At 30.1% G+C, this 14,472-nt stretch overlaps 2 protein-coding genes across 7 annotated transcripts in view; both read right to left on the bottom strand.

Annotated features, from left to right (window-relative positions):
• Positions 1–365: 365 nt before the first annotated feature.
• On the bottom strand, positions 366–8,687 carry Wdr81 (WD repeat domain 81). 5 transcript variants are annotated; one of them, XM_076894616.1, is made up of 23 exons: positions 8,501–8,687; positions 8,133–8,403; positions 7,877–8,033; positions 7,556–7,811; positions 7,299–7,461; positions 6,801–7,211; positions 6,514–6,714; positions 6,234–6,379; positions 5,960–6,147; positions 5,291–5,871; positions 4,741–5,162; positions 4,381–4,674; positions 4,082–4,242; positions 3,330–4,007; positions 3,063–3,238; positions 2,703–2,980; positions 2,471–2,600; positions 2,201–2,372; positions 1,747–2,108; positions 1,344–1,637; positions 1,120–1,269; positions 955–1,061; positions 366–726 (listed from the first exon to the last, which is right to left on the bottom strand). In XM_076894616.1, exons 2-23 carry the CDS (start codon positions 8,355–8,357, stop codon positions 495–497), a joined length of 5,784 nt encoding a protein of 1,927 aa, XP_076750731.1. In that variant the 5' UTR covers positions 8,358–8,403; positions 8,501–8,687; the 3' UTR covers positions 366–494. The 5 variants fall into 5 exon arrangements, with proteins under 5 accessions (XP_076750731.1, XP_076750732.1, XP_076750733.1 ...); XM_076894617.1 differs by having other exon boundaries at positions 7,556–7,793; XM_076894618.1 differs by lacking the exon at positions 7,299–7,461 and having other exon boundaries at positions 7,651–7,811.
• A 335-nt stretch (positions 8,688–9,022) lies between these two features.
• Gcn2 (eukaryotic translation initiation factor 2 alpha kinase Gcn2) overlaps positions 9,023–14,472 on the bottom strand; it is a 215,173-nt gene continuing 209,723 nt past the window's right edge. Inside the window, exons 7-15 of one of the 2 annotated variants that reach the window (XM_076894143.1) lie at positions 14,047–14,421; positions 13,354–13,869; positions 13,090–13,253; positions 12,549–12,973; positions 11,593–11,869; positions 10,917–11,430; positions 10,367–10,858; positions 9,379–10,265; positions 9,023–9,243 (exon numbers count right to left, since the gene is read on the bottom strand). In XM_076894143.1, the coding sequence (XP_076750258.1) occupies positions 9,117–9,243; positions 9,379–10,265; positions 10,367–10,858; positions 10,917–11,430; positions 11,593–11,869; positions 12,549–12,973; positions 13,090–13,253; positions 13,354–13,869; positions 14,047–14,421 (3,777 nt within the window). In that variant the 3' untranslated portion in view covers positions 9,023–9,116. The remainder of the gene's footprint in view (positions 9,244–9,378; positions 10,266–10,366; positions 10,859–10,916; positions 11,431–11,592; positions 11,870–12,548; positions 12,974–13,089; positions 13,254–13,353; positions 13,870–14,046; positions 14,422–14,472) is intronic. The other variant, XM_076894144.1, reaches the window with a different exon arrangement.

Raw genomic sequence — 14,472 nt, 5'->3', positions numbered from 1 at the left:
TAATACTGCAAATGAGATCATAGAATTGTGCATTTAAATTTCTTTATGTAGGGTTTCTTATCCAAACATAAATCGAAAATAGAAATAATATTCAAGGTTTCATTTTCGAAAAAATCCATTTTAAATACTTGTTAGATACATATGCACTTACATTCATAATCGTAATTCGTTTATTATGTTGTAAATATTTAAAAATTGATGTTTTATGAATAGATAAGATATCTGTAAAAATAGTGCAGAAATGTCAATGGTCAATGTAGTATTATACAATTAATCATGAATGTAGATGCATGTATGCATTGCCCATATGTACGAATATTCAAAATTGATTTCCTCGAACATGAAGCCTAACACATTAAAAAATATTATATTCTATATTGTTCATTTATTTTTTCACAAGGAATTTCTGATTGCTTGTACCATACTTTCAGTCACACTTTTTATACTTATAATTAGAAAAAGTATGTGTGAATGTGTCTATATATACAGAATATTTAACAAATCAATGTTATACCGCCATTATCTGCACCTAATAACAATAATCGATTAAGAGGAAGAACTGCCATTGTAGTAAGAAGTCCTTTGAAAGTATCAGATTTTAATTTTGATGACGAAAACGAAGCTGTTGTTTCTATAGATGTATAAACTCCTACCCTATTTGCTGTTGTGCCTATTATTAATTCTTGTTCATATGTTGTCATACAATGAACTGGTTCTGTAGACCCTCTGAAAGTTAAAGTTATCAAGTATATTTTTCAGGAAACTTTAGGTCCTTTCACTTAGTTCTAAAGTTCTATAATTCAAAGTTATCCTTGTTATTTTACATCAGAAGATATGATATTTTTTAATGAAATATTATATTAAAATAATGTCATGATTAATTTGTACTTTGAGTGAATCAAAAAGGTAACAAACAATACTGAAATAGTTATTTCAAATGAAATTTTAACTCACTTCATATGAAATTTTAATTTTCCATCTAATGCGCTCCATACAGCAATAGTCTCATCTAACGAAGAACTTACGAGTGTTGTTTCATTGATTGCCTCTAATTGTAATATCTGAAAGGAGTACAATATTTTTATAATCATTCTTTTCCTGATTTTGAATTCAAAATACCTCGCATTCGTGTCCCTTCCAAGATGCAATAATAAGACCAGTACGAATATCTAAAATCGTTAGAAACCCTGATGCTTGACCCAATGCTACCCAATAACCACTCGGTGCTATTGCAATGCATCGAATTAAACCTGTTGGGTTTACAGATACCTAAAATAAAAAATATCGTTTTTTATTAATAGGAGTATCTCGCAGTAATATATTTTTAATATAATATTACCTACTTTCATTTCATTTACATATTGAAATGTTCTACAATCAATGACTCTCAATGTAATATCAGTAGTTCCAACGAGTAAAGTTGTACAGGGCGAGGGACTTGCAGCGAGTGTATTCACCGCAACTGGCCGAGAACTTTCTGGACATCCAAGAAGAGAACCCATAAAGGGATCCCAACAATGAATTGTACCGTCGCAAGTAACTACATATCTTAAAGATTCTAAGAATGTAAGTGCAAGGATAGATTTCTTATGTCCAGTATAAGTGTACTGACAAGACGATATGGTATTTCCATCCCCCTTAAAATATAAATGAATCATCATGAAAACCTTGAAACTGTATAGGTAAAAAAAAATGTATATAATAAATATATAAAATTATGACTATGTAATACATTTGTAACTTCACCTGACTTCTTAAACTCCATAATTTTACAGTCTTATCTCTTCCTCCACTTATAAAACTATTCTCGTTATCTAATACGTATAGACATCTGATACTATTAGTATGACCGCTAAACGTTTGAAGTTTTATTTGTTTTATATTAAAGGCTGTATCCTTCTCTGATCTTCCAATTTCATGTTCCCAATATGCTAGCCAATTTCCCCGTAATTGCCTTCCAGTTGATGATGAGCAATTTGCATCGCGACTAGATATGCTTTCTGAAGTAACATGATCCCCAACATCATTTTTTTGCACTGCAAATCTGTTTCCCACAACTGATATATTCCCAAAATTAGGTGCATCTTTATTTGTTAATTCTGTATTTTCTGTCAAATTTTCCAATAAAATAAAAGATTGGTATATAGCAATTAAAGAAAGTATATGGATGAAACTAAAAAAGATATAATATGTAACATACCAACATTAGATGTCATTTTCATTTCTTCTTCATATTTACGACACAAATTATGTATATGTTCATGATTTTTAAGCATTTGCTCCATTACTTCACTATCGATACACTTATAGAAAAGCATATAAGTTTTATGAGCAAATTCTCTTGTAAATACAGCTTTTAATTCTTGAAGTGCCTAAAAAGAATACATTGCAAATTGAACAAAGTGAATATATGCTACCATATAGCAACCATTTAAAAATTAAGAATTAATCAATACTCATTTTGAGTTACCTTATCTTCTTGGAAATCAGATGCATCCATGTTCTCTGTAACTGGTGGAGAATAAGAATCAGCAACATCTACATTAAAATTTCGTTGAACTTCAAGATTATCTCTATTGTCTTCACTAAAAACCTTTGCCCTATATGAATATATACAAAATAAATAAATTAATATTTATATTAGTACTAAAGTTCTAATTTAGACAGTATAAAACAATATTATAGAATATCAACTGATATACCTTGTGAAATGTTCGCTTATTGTTTTTTGGCTAATTTCATCTTTAAAATTTACAGCATCTTGATTAAATGATTTATCAAATGCTAAGAAAAATCGTTGAATAGGTACAGCTAGATGATTTTTTGTAACTACACTTCCTAATCGTACACTAAACATGAATAAAGTTTCTAAACATTTTTCTGCCATTATGGTACGTGCAATTATACCACTGGGAAATGTGAATCTTGTGGATGATAATATACGAACTGTTGGATATAGTATTGTTTTCACAATTGGTTCCTGCAATTCAAAATAAACTGGTCAAGGTTGCATTGAATATATATCATTTACATTAATAAAATATAATGTGATAGGAACATACATGAAGTATATCCATCAGTGTGGCATCAGTAAGGTATGGTGTAATATGATTTAAGAGAGTCAAACATGAAATAAGTCCTCCTTCCAAATTTTGTGTTAATTTTCTTTTACAAAGAGCTAAAAGCTCTACCATGTGTGCAAAATATTGTAATACTATAATCTGTTCTCCATACAAACCTGTATAAGTATTTAATTTACTTTTATCTTCTAAAATTTATTAATAGCTCAATATTAATATCTTTTCATGTAGGTAAATAAATAAATAAACCTGCAATAGCTGCAAGACATTCCAAAACTTTGGTAGCATTACGATCACCAACTAAAACTTTTTTATTCCAAGGAATACCCTCCATAGATACTAAGGTATCACTGATAACTGTTAAATTTTCTTTTCCAGTATAACACAATGTAAGCATTCTCAATAAATTCCGAGATAAATATCGAGCAGTAAGTACAGGACCGAGCCGATGGGATAACCAGATAATAGATTCGGCACTCATTTCAGAAGTTGTACATTCATTTGATGCATAGTGTTGATAAATATGATCTATATGATCATCTTCGTGTAATACTACAGTAGCAGATTTAGTATCATCCGCTTCTAATATTATAGAATTTTGTTCTTCTATCCCAGTGGTATATATTTCTTCAGAAGTATTGGTAGAATGGCTAAATCCAGCGTAAATAAATTCATCATTAGAAGTTTTACTTCCAACATTACAACCAATACTATCGAATTCTGCTAGCGATTTATTAAAAGAATTAGATATTTTTGGTATAGGAATTGTTGGTGACTTGACCGCCTTGAGTGGTGAGATATTACTTCCCTCATCATTTAAATCATTATTAAAATTTAAACTTAGATCAACATTTAAATCAATATCATTTGTTGCATTAGAATTTAAGGATATCCAAGAACTTTCTTCTGCTTCCATTGCAAATACATCTGCAGTAAGAAAAGTTAACAAAAAGTTGTTCGTATATTATATTATATTAAATTTATATTATTTCTTTGCTCACCATCAACATCATTATCAGTTGAATTTATATCATGTGTATAATCTACAGCTATAGGTCCAGGAGATAAAGATATATTATGTTCTGAGTCTGCAGAAAAGTCTTCGTCTAAAGGAGATAAAATCCCTTCTCCTTCATTACATATTCCATTTAAATCACAGCTTCTGAAAAAACTTATTTTAAGCAATTGTTCACAATGGAAAGCCTTCTCAAAAACAATTATAAATCAATATCTATTAAATCTGTTTTAATTTGATACACTTATTATGTGTATCAAGATATTTTATATTATTTTTTCTTACTTAAGATTGCCAGTTTTGTGAGTATATATTGGAGATCCTTGTACATAATCTCTATATCCTCCGACTGCTTCTACAAGAGGCGCAATAAAATTTTCTAAAAGTCGTCGTAATCCCAACCGTACCATAAGCTTCAGTAAGAAATTTCTGTGATATAAACGTGTAGTTTTAAATTTTGCTGTTAATCCTGAAGGAAGTATATCAGCATGGGATGAGTTATCCATAAAGGATCCGTTATCATATAACTTCATAATAGGTAAAAGGAATGTTTGTGCACTGTCTTTGGGACCCAATGCTCTAGAAATGTAAAGATGAAATTAGCTAAAAAAGGATAGGAAACAATTTATAAATTATGCGACTTACTTGGCAATAGGATCAAATAAATACCAAGCAGCCAAGACACAGCTATAGGGTTCTTCCATTATTTGCTGTATGTGTGGCACTATTAGTTCTAAGCATGCTTCTCTTGCAATTTCAGTATGAAACAGTAAATGGTCTAATTCCCTTGCAATTGCTTTAACTTTACATTCGCTAATTTTGCAAAGCAACTTTGTTTTAGTTTTAAATATAAAATCTACATCATTCTCAGATTTCATTATTAAATTTAATTCACGTACTAAACAATTGTATTCTTGTAACATTTCTACAATATTGAATAGATATTTATAATACTTGGAAAATGGAAATAAACTTCCAGAAAGTATTGGTTGTAGAAACTGATGAGCAGATGGTGGTGGTAGACCCATATATGTAATAGTTGGATAACGAAAAGGCGTGTCAGTTGTCTGAAAAATTACAATATTTTTTATTATATATAAAATATTATATATTTGTAATTATAAAAGTATATAATAATCATAAAAGTTGCATTTACGAATTTTTAATACAAATAATTACTCAAAGTAATACTTACTTCTATATTATCCATGTTGTAACTGTTTGGTATAATATCAACTTGAAGCAATAAGCCAACAGCATTTCTCACACATTTAGGTAAGCTATCAGCTGACATTTTCAAAGTATTTAAACATGTGGTAAGTCTTTTCGTAAATGATATCTTTTCGACGTTCCATGTTGCACGGAATTTGTTAGACAAAAATATTTCTACAATTAAGCAACCAAGGATTTGTTGTTCCTTGATACGTCCACTAGCCACAATTTGTTTATAATTTGTAAATGTCTCGTGAAATTCAATATGTGGTTTATAAACTTGTGAGCTTACTTTATTTATAAATGTATGCATAGTTTCTACATGCATAATAGCTGTAATTGGATTGTAATCTTTTGGAAGAATTATCGTTTGATTTACAGACTTATCTTGTTTAGTGCTATCTTCAGTAGCAAGTAAAGAACCACGAGAACGGCTTAATAAACGACTTAAAACTAAAGGAGATGATCTTGATGTACTTGTAATTGATGTTGGTAATTCTTCTTCTTCGAATCCAGAACTATGACCTTCGTCATCACTGGTTCTATTTCCAGATTGGTCATTTTCTGCAAGAAATTATTTGAGATTAGTAACGAATATAAATGAAACTGTTTCACATAATTGGTAAAAAGACAAACTTTGCTGTAAACTTACTATATTTATTAATTAAAAAAGATGAGCGTAATCGAGGTGGAATCTTAGACCAATATGGTGATGGAATCATTTTTTGTGGATGTGGTTGTGTAAAAAGTTGAACAATACCAGAGTTAGTTAATCTAGTATGATTGTCGACAAGTTGTAAACAAACATTTTTTGACTTTACTGCTGCTGAACCAGATAATCTATAAAATTTTAAAAAGTCAATTAAAACAAATATAATTACCTTAGTATTATAATAATAATATGTATTATAATAAGTGATATGTACTTATAGCCGAAAGTTAAATCGATCCAATGATGTAATCGTTCGGAAACGTGAAAACTTTCTAAAGCCTCCCTGTGTCTTTCGATAAAATCTTCTGGGGATGTAGCCCACCCAGGAATTTCTAAATCTGGCAAATCCTCATGAATAGACTGTAATTTATAAAATTATATGTACATTTTAGTATACATACAATCACATGGAAGCAGTTGCCCCGCTATAAAATGCAAAAGTAATAGCTAGTTTACTAGTATGTGAACCATTAAATTTATTACTTTTGTCTTACTTTAAAAACATTAGGGTCAGTAAAAAATTGTGGTATACATTCATCTGGACTCCAATCATGTAATCTTTGTATAGAAGCAGGGTATTCTCCTGGAACCCATTGTGGTCGTACATATTTACAAAGGACAGATTTATCATAGCGACGAGAAAGGTAAACATAATAAGTAATTTCTGACAGTACATCCGATACATGATGTCCCACCTAAAAATATTAACATTATTGTAGTCAATGAAATAATTTTGATAACTAAAAATTTAATTGTACCAGGAATAATATCAAATACATACTTCAGTCGATTGTGAATCAAATGTTAAATCTAATTGCCTATCACCCTTGTTTAATCGAAATTTCGATTTTGTCAAATCCCTCCAATTATTACCACATCTTGACATAAAATCTGTGACCCAAGGCATTACATGATGACAACTTGGATCACCATATCTTCTACCAGCTAAATTATTCAATGCAGTTAAATAATCATAATTACTAATACAATTGTACACCCACATTTCACATAATTTTTCAATACTTTCATTCGTTTCATTTTTCAAATTTCCTTGCAATGCAGTATTCGATAAAGTTACATCAAAATTCTTTTTGCATCCATTAATATTTTTTCCTTTCATCTCTTGACTAGTAGAAGCTTTGGAAAGTTCCTCAGGTTTTATGTATATATTGTCGCTTGCTTTTGGTAAAACCTAATAATAAAATCTGAGAAAGTAGTTATATTTCAATAGAAAATTAAACCAGTGATAGATGGTAATAATGATTATAAAGATATTAACCTGAATAGTAAAATCATCCGTAAGTAGTATATCACTAAGAGTAATTTCACCTAATACTAAACCCCGATCATGCAAATCTCTAGATAATTGTAATAACTGGTATATTAAAAATAATGGTTTTCCATGACACATACTTAAAGCAGCAGGACTGTACATTACACACCTTTAAGAGCAATAAGTAATTAATAGTTAATCGATCATAAAATTAGCAGTTAACAAATCATCAATACAAATTTATATATACAGTATATACTTACTCACGGAGTGAATATTCTGCAGTTTGCTCATGCAATGTTAGAAAAGCAGATGTAGTTTCAATAGCAAGCAGTGCTGGAAGAAGATTGCAATGTACCTCAGTTGATATACCAGGTAATACAGACACCACTAATCCATTTTGTATTTGTGCTAAAGTGCAACCGTACATTTTCTGTAGTACTTCTTGCATAATTGATATATCGCTTACATTCGCAGTTATACTACACTGTTCTTTATGTTCTACACAATTCCAAGGACCTGTAGTATACATATTGAACAAAAACCTGATAATGTATATAATATGTATAATTAACAATACATACTGTAATATCTTTTGTAGCACTCTTTCCATAAATTGCGATAATTAGTTTCTGCAACATAATGCATTAATTGTGAGAATGTGAGATCTGTATGAGTATTTCCATTTATATTTCTTCCTCTTGGAAGTGGAACAGCATATTTATGTTGTTTTTCATAGATCTGGAAATCAGGCCATTATCAATAATATAGTATTAAAATTTTATATTATTTAGTTTTATATACAATATCATAAATTTGATGACAAATATATTAACATACTCTAACATATATTCTCATCCAATCTGGACCCAGGGCTTCAAGCATAGGATGAGCTGCAATTTCATCTTCACTTAATCGTTCGTGATTAATAAATGAAAGTGGACCTGTATTAATTAAGTTGGTCAACCAATTTCTATGAATAGTTAAACAAATTCTATCATCTGATTTCTTTATATATTTTATTGGTACAAGTAACTCTTTTGTTATTACATCCATTCCTTGCATTTATGACAGAGGGAAAGAGATAAAGGAAGAGAGATTTATATACTTCCTGTAACATAAGTATATAAAATATATATATTAGAAAGTATTATATATAGTTAAATAGAAGATATTTTAATGTATTTATTCGTTAAATCAGTGTATACCACAGCTGAGTTGTAATACAATGGGAAGATAGCTGTTATCTCTCTTGTGAAATGTCAAACACAGCTGATTTGTAGTTGAAGAGGTAATATAAGTACACAATGTATGATATACACCGTTGCGTAGTGATCCTATCAATCTAAGTACTAATTCCTATAACTATATACAGCATGAGTTTATTGCCTCTACGTCGATTAAAAGGATTGCCATCTTTGAGAATAAACTGCATGCGCCGCCTGAATGTACCAAAAAGTACTAATCTTCTAGATTCACATACGTACGAATTACTCTCATAGTTGAATCTTTAAGGATTTGGAAAGTTTACATTAATTTGCAGATGGTATAGCAAGTTAAAGAAATGTTTTTTTTATAAAATAAATATTTTATGAATGATTAAACTTACTAACATGAGTAATGATCAGATTGATCAACTGAATCACATGCATTAAAAGAAGGATACAAGAGAGATTTATAAAAACAAGAAATATTGCAAAAAAATTAATATAAAAAACAAATTAATTTTATTATATACTAACTAATAATCTGCCTATCATTTTTTTTATAAAATTTCATGTTCACATATGTTTCTTCATTAATTTTATGTAGAAAAACATTTATTTATAGCAAAGTCATATATTGACTATTTATTAAACTATATAATATCAAAGCAGGTCGTTGTTTTTCTTTCCTTGCTTCTTGCATTACTTCGCATATCTCTTTTATGTACTTCTTATGTCTTGGATGTCTGAAAAATAAAATAGTTTTTGTGCTAAAGACGACGGAAGTTAGAAATTACGCTTCAGGAAGTTATTATTAAGAGAAAAGCAAAATATATAGACATCATACAAAATAACATTTAATAAATAATAGAGAGACGTACTTGTCTATGATAATTTGTATGCTCTTCAGAAAGTCTTGGTCCCCTTCATCAATCTCTAAGAAACTTACTATCGTCCGTATGATGCTCATTTCTAAAAATACCGCAAAAATTTCAATTGGAATTTTATGTGATATCCTCTGATAATGTGTAGACAATTGTCCATTCATAGAAATTTTCAAACTTTTTCTGGAACTACTGGAAAGTTTATCTTTCTCAGATAGGATAAAATTAATATTAACATTAGTTGGATTGTTATTACTCAAAAATTTATCATTCGTTGCTGTTTTGCTTTCAGATCTGTTTAGAATATGTATAGAGCTGTCCAATCTTTGAAAGAACTCTCCGACTTCTTGATTGCCTATCCTTTTTTCCTGGAACCTATCACGTTCCCAACTTTGAATTCTTACGCTTCCCTTTTCCCCGTCTTTGAAAAGGATAACATGATTAAATGAATTTTCTCGACAATACTCGAGAATTTCTTCAAGAGACGGGAGATCTAAAATTCTGACTTTCATTCCGAGATTCCATAACTCTTTCAAAAGTTCAACCATTTCTTTTTCTCGATGATGATTACCCATGCAAGAAATAGCAATGTCAATTCCGTATTTACATTCAAAAAATTCGGTAGTTTCTGAGACCGCAGAAACAAGTTTTTCTAATGAGATACTAATTCCAGCGCCATATTGCTTAATTTCCTTGCTTGCCATTCCAGTGCGTTCAAGAATTTTTTTAAAAGAAAGCAGCATTTTATCGTAACGTCCTCCCGCTGCTATTACTTCTTCTCCACCTTTTTTTCTATGACGTTTTACTTCACAAGTTATTCGATATATTATACCACTATATTGGTTTATATTATGCACTAGAAGAGGTACTACTACTACTGGCCACTATAACAAAAATTCGGAAATTTTTATTTCGAGATAATATGTTATAATATAATATGCTTTTTATTAAAATATTAATTTCAGTATAAAAAATAATATTTTACCTTTACACCAAGTGTTTCAATGTTTTCCATAACTATCTCAATCTTTTTCAATCCTTCTCTAGCTAAAGCAGCTGCATCAGATTTCTTCGTTTTATTTTTTGTAATAGTTTTCAAGACACTATGAATCTTAGCAACAGAACTTTCAGTTTCGAGTAAATTAAATAATGTCTCCATAGCTTGATCAGTCAAACACAAACTTATTAAATGTGTCTGTAATTGAAACTTCGTAAATTTTCCATCACGCGCATCTCGAAGAATTGAATAAATATCTTCATATTTTTCTTGATCAATTCCACAGTACATTAATATGGCTTGTAATAAGGACGTGTGATTCAGGCGAATAGTAAAATTTCGTTCTTGTAATGGAGGTAATTCGTTGATTATTTCCCAGACAATGTATATCAATTCAGCTTCCATTAAAAGATTATCAGGAGTAGGGCTTATTATATCAAATGCACATTCGTAAAGCTCCCTAGGATGGAAGCCTAAAACCTGTAAATAACAAAGTATTACACATGTTAAGCAAATTTTAATATTTTTATAGTAATACCTTTTTTTCTCTAAAAACTCTTTCAATGGCATATCTTCTAATATGTGGAATGTTATTCCATACAATGTATCTCGCAAATGGAGCACGTAAATCATGAGGGATGCAAACAATATTTCCATTGCGTGTCATTAATTTGACACTGGAATTTGAAAAAGTGGAAAATTGATGTGATTTGGGTATTAGTAATGGAGTTCCTAAATAAATAGCACCATGTCTTTGGAAAACTTCTATTATTCTGCTCTTTATTTTTTCTTGATGCTTTTTCCAAGGGATAAAGTTGATATGCATTCTACTAGGTAAATTCATATCGTAGGTAATATCGTCTGCTGGACTAACGTCCTGTTTAAAGCAACATCCAATCAGATATTTATATGCTTTACTTTGATTATTCGAAAGAGTGCGTCGAATCATCTCTTGCAATTCTGTTTCTTCGAGCCGCGGAGGAGGTAAATAATCCGAAGAAAGAAGTTCTTGAGCTGTAGGTCGTTGACTAGAATCGTGATTTAACAACCATCTGCAATAATTAAATACATGTAATTTAATTAGAATACTTTGCATGCTATACAGTCAAATATTAATTATTTATTTTATGTTTGCGGGTTTCCAAAGGCTAAAAGTAAGATCGAGTTGGGTTAGGGTCCTGGAAGAAGGTAAGCGCACATTTTGTAATACTTACCGCAAGATGTGGATTTGTCTTGACATGTCAGCCTGTTGCATGTCTGAGGGGAGCACAATTTCTTTCAATCGTAAATTACGTAAAACTTTACACCGTTCCATTTCTGTAGTTAGAGGCTTGTAGCACATTTCAAATAATATTATACCAAGACTGTAAATATCAACTTTTTGATTATAAATAGCCTTTGCTGCTTTTGTTGTAAGTTCTGGTGCTACATAGAGTGCTGTGCCTACTTGTCCTGTTAAAGAACCCACATCCTCCACACCAAAACTAGTCCCTGAAATATACCATATAACATGTCATCTTAGAAAGTTAATTATTAATGAGAATAACGATAAAAATGAAATAAATTTATCTTGTTAAAGAGGTTGCGAGTTCGGAGACGAGCAACGGTGGTTTTCTTGATGGGAAGCAAACACGAAACTGTCTTCTGATTACATATGTATATACGTCGACACGATTTTTGGATGCGGACTGAATTGAATCACTTTTTTTAGTTAAAATGTTTGCACAAAACGCTTACCGTGTATCGTTAGCGAACTCCTACAACTCTTGATATCTCATCCTTTAGCATTAACACTAGAACTATCGACGACTATAGAGTACATTTTCTAAAGAAAAGATATTTAAAAAAAATACTATGTAAATAAAAGACAAGCATACTTTATACAATCTTACAAAAATTATGGAAAATTCTCAAAAATGAATCGTTGCAAAATAAAATTTTTAACAAGAAGTTACCAATCTATAATTTTGACGGCTTTGGTAGTTCTAGTGTTAAAAAAAGTCAAGATATGTTTTAATATTTTAAACTTGGCCTTCATACAGTAATTTTACCACGCCCGTTGGCCTTTGATAACGGAACATAACATTAATATCTTTGTATTAATTATTTTTTGTAGAATTCTCCATTTTTTATTTAATTGAACTGAATGCAGATTTTTTCCAGTATTTACCTTTCTCTAAACCTTCCCTGTCAGTCTCCATGGTATAAGCAAAGGATGAAAATATATTTGTAGTTGCTAGACCAAAATCTCCAATTTTTACGTGATCGTTACTATCCAAAAATATATTAACTGGTTTTAAATCTCTATGTATCATTCCTTGTTGATGAATGTGTGCTAGGCCTTCAACGATTTCCCGAAATAATCTCCATACTCTTTCTTGATCTTCATGAAGTCGAGCGTCAATTGCTGTTCGAAGAGTACTCTTTTCACAAAATTCCATTTGAATATACATAAACTGCATCTCTCTAATTGTTTCTTTTGATTCATTTATATCCTTATTTTCATCACATTTTATATTTGATGTAGATTGATCATTTGTATCTCTTTCAAATTCTACACTATCAGAAGAATCTATTCTCAAACGATTCTGCATTCTGGAAAAAATATTATACAACATTAATTTAAAACATCAGCAATAAATTAAGTCTTAAGTATACAATTATCAAAATGGATAGTATTCATAATTTATTATTTAAAAAATATTTCTTACAAGAATACACAATCCTCATCACTGTCAGTATCACTTGATTCATCACTATTATCTTCATCACTATCAGGTGGAAGTGTTGCATTTGTACAAGATTTATATGAAACATTCCATTCAACTTCATGCAAAGATGGTGCTAATTTTTCAATATCATCTGTTTCTAAATGCTAAAAGGTTCATTCATCTTTTATTCAATAAAACACATATAGCTATAGGTAATACTAATTAAAAAGTTAATTAATAAGATAATTTAAAAACAATAATTACATTAAGGGAGTCTGAATTCTTATTTTCAGAAGGTATCTTGGATGTACGTTCTTCTAACTCATCAGTTGTAGTGGCAGTTTCTATCCATGAATTGTAATATCGTACTACATTTTCATGATTCATTCGGGACAACAATTTGACTTCCCTGGTAATTTTTTTATTCAATTGTTTATTTTTTGGATTCAGTTCTATCCTTTTAATTGCATAAATTCCACCGTCTAATTTATTTTTCACTTTAAGAACGTCGCCAAAAGCACCTCTACCAAGCCATTCAAGAATTTCAAATTCATTTGTAATTCTTGAATGGCCACTTAATGGAGGTACATATTGTCGAATATCCGTATCACGTTCTTCTGGTCCATCATCCTCTAGTTCATTCCATCGTGGTACTTTTGGAGGTGATAAAGGATGAGCTAAAGGTGCTTTTATGAATGAGTGTTCTAATAATTGTTCGGCTGACCAACGTTTCCTTTCGTCATTAACGAGACACTTCAGTAAGAAATCTTGAAGATCAGGCTGAAAAGTTCAAAGAACTGGAATACTTTATAATTGAAATTTGTGTAGATAAACAAAATTGAGTGAATTAAAGACAATTTTCACTAAAAATTTAAACAGAAATTCTAAACATATTGATATATTTAAAAGTAAAAATCATTTTAAAAATCATTTTTAAAAAATAAAAAAGAAACGTACCTGTGTGATTGCTGATGGATCTATTTTATTTCCAGAAACAATTATCCCATTTAATAAAGAAAATATAAGGACACCAAAACGGTAAATATCTGTCTTTTTTCCACCCCTTCCTTGTATACATGGAACATCTGATTCAGGTTTAACTGTTGTACATGATTGATAAATATCAGATAATCTTTTATTTAAAGAATAATCTGACAATCTAACTGTTCCTGCACGATCAATGTAAATACTTGTATCACGTAGATCCTTGTGGACAACATTATTTTCATGGAGGTATTTCAAGGCAGAAAGGATACCAGTTGCTAAATATCGAAGAAGATCAATGTTCATTGGAGTGTTTTCTAGTAAGAAAAAGGAACAGCTAGTACCTATCTGAAATTTATCAATTAATATATACTGTATAAATTATAGAATTTTTAATTG

Source organism: Xylocopa sonorina, chromosome 4 (assembly GCF_050948175.1).
Source record: "Xylocopa sonorina isolate GNS202 chromosome 4, iyXylSono1_principal, whole genome shotgun sequence".
Classification (NCBI taxonomy): Eukaryota; Metazoa; Arthropoda; class Insecta; order Hymenoptera; family Apidae; genus Xylocopa; species Xylocopa sonorina.
Note: the sequence above shows the minus strand (reverse complement) of the source record. Positions and strands in the feature narration are given on the sequence as shown.

Excerpts from the sequence above, each read along its gene's own strand:
- Wdr81 (XM_076894616.1), bottom strand. The coding sequence starts at position 8,357 with ATGCAAGGAATGGATGTAATAACAAAAGAGTTACTTGTACCAATAAAA. Across the intron at positions 7,462-7,555 it reads GCAGAATATTCACTCCGTGA|GTGTGTAATGTACAGTCCTG; the intron begins GTAAGTATATAC and ends TTGCTCTTAAAG. Across the intron at positions 6,148-6,233 it reads GATTTAACTTTCGGCTATAA|ATTATCTGGTTCAGCAGCAG; the intron begins GTACATATCACT and ends AAAATTTTATAG.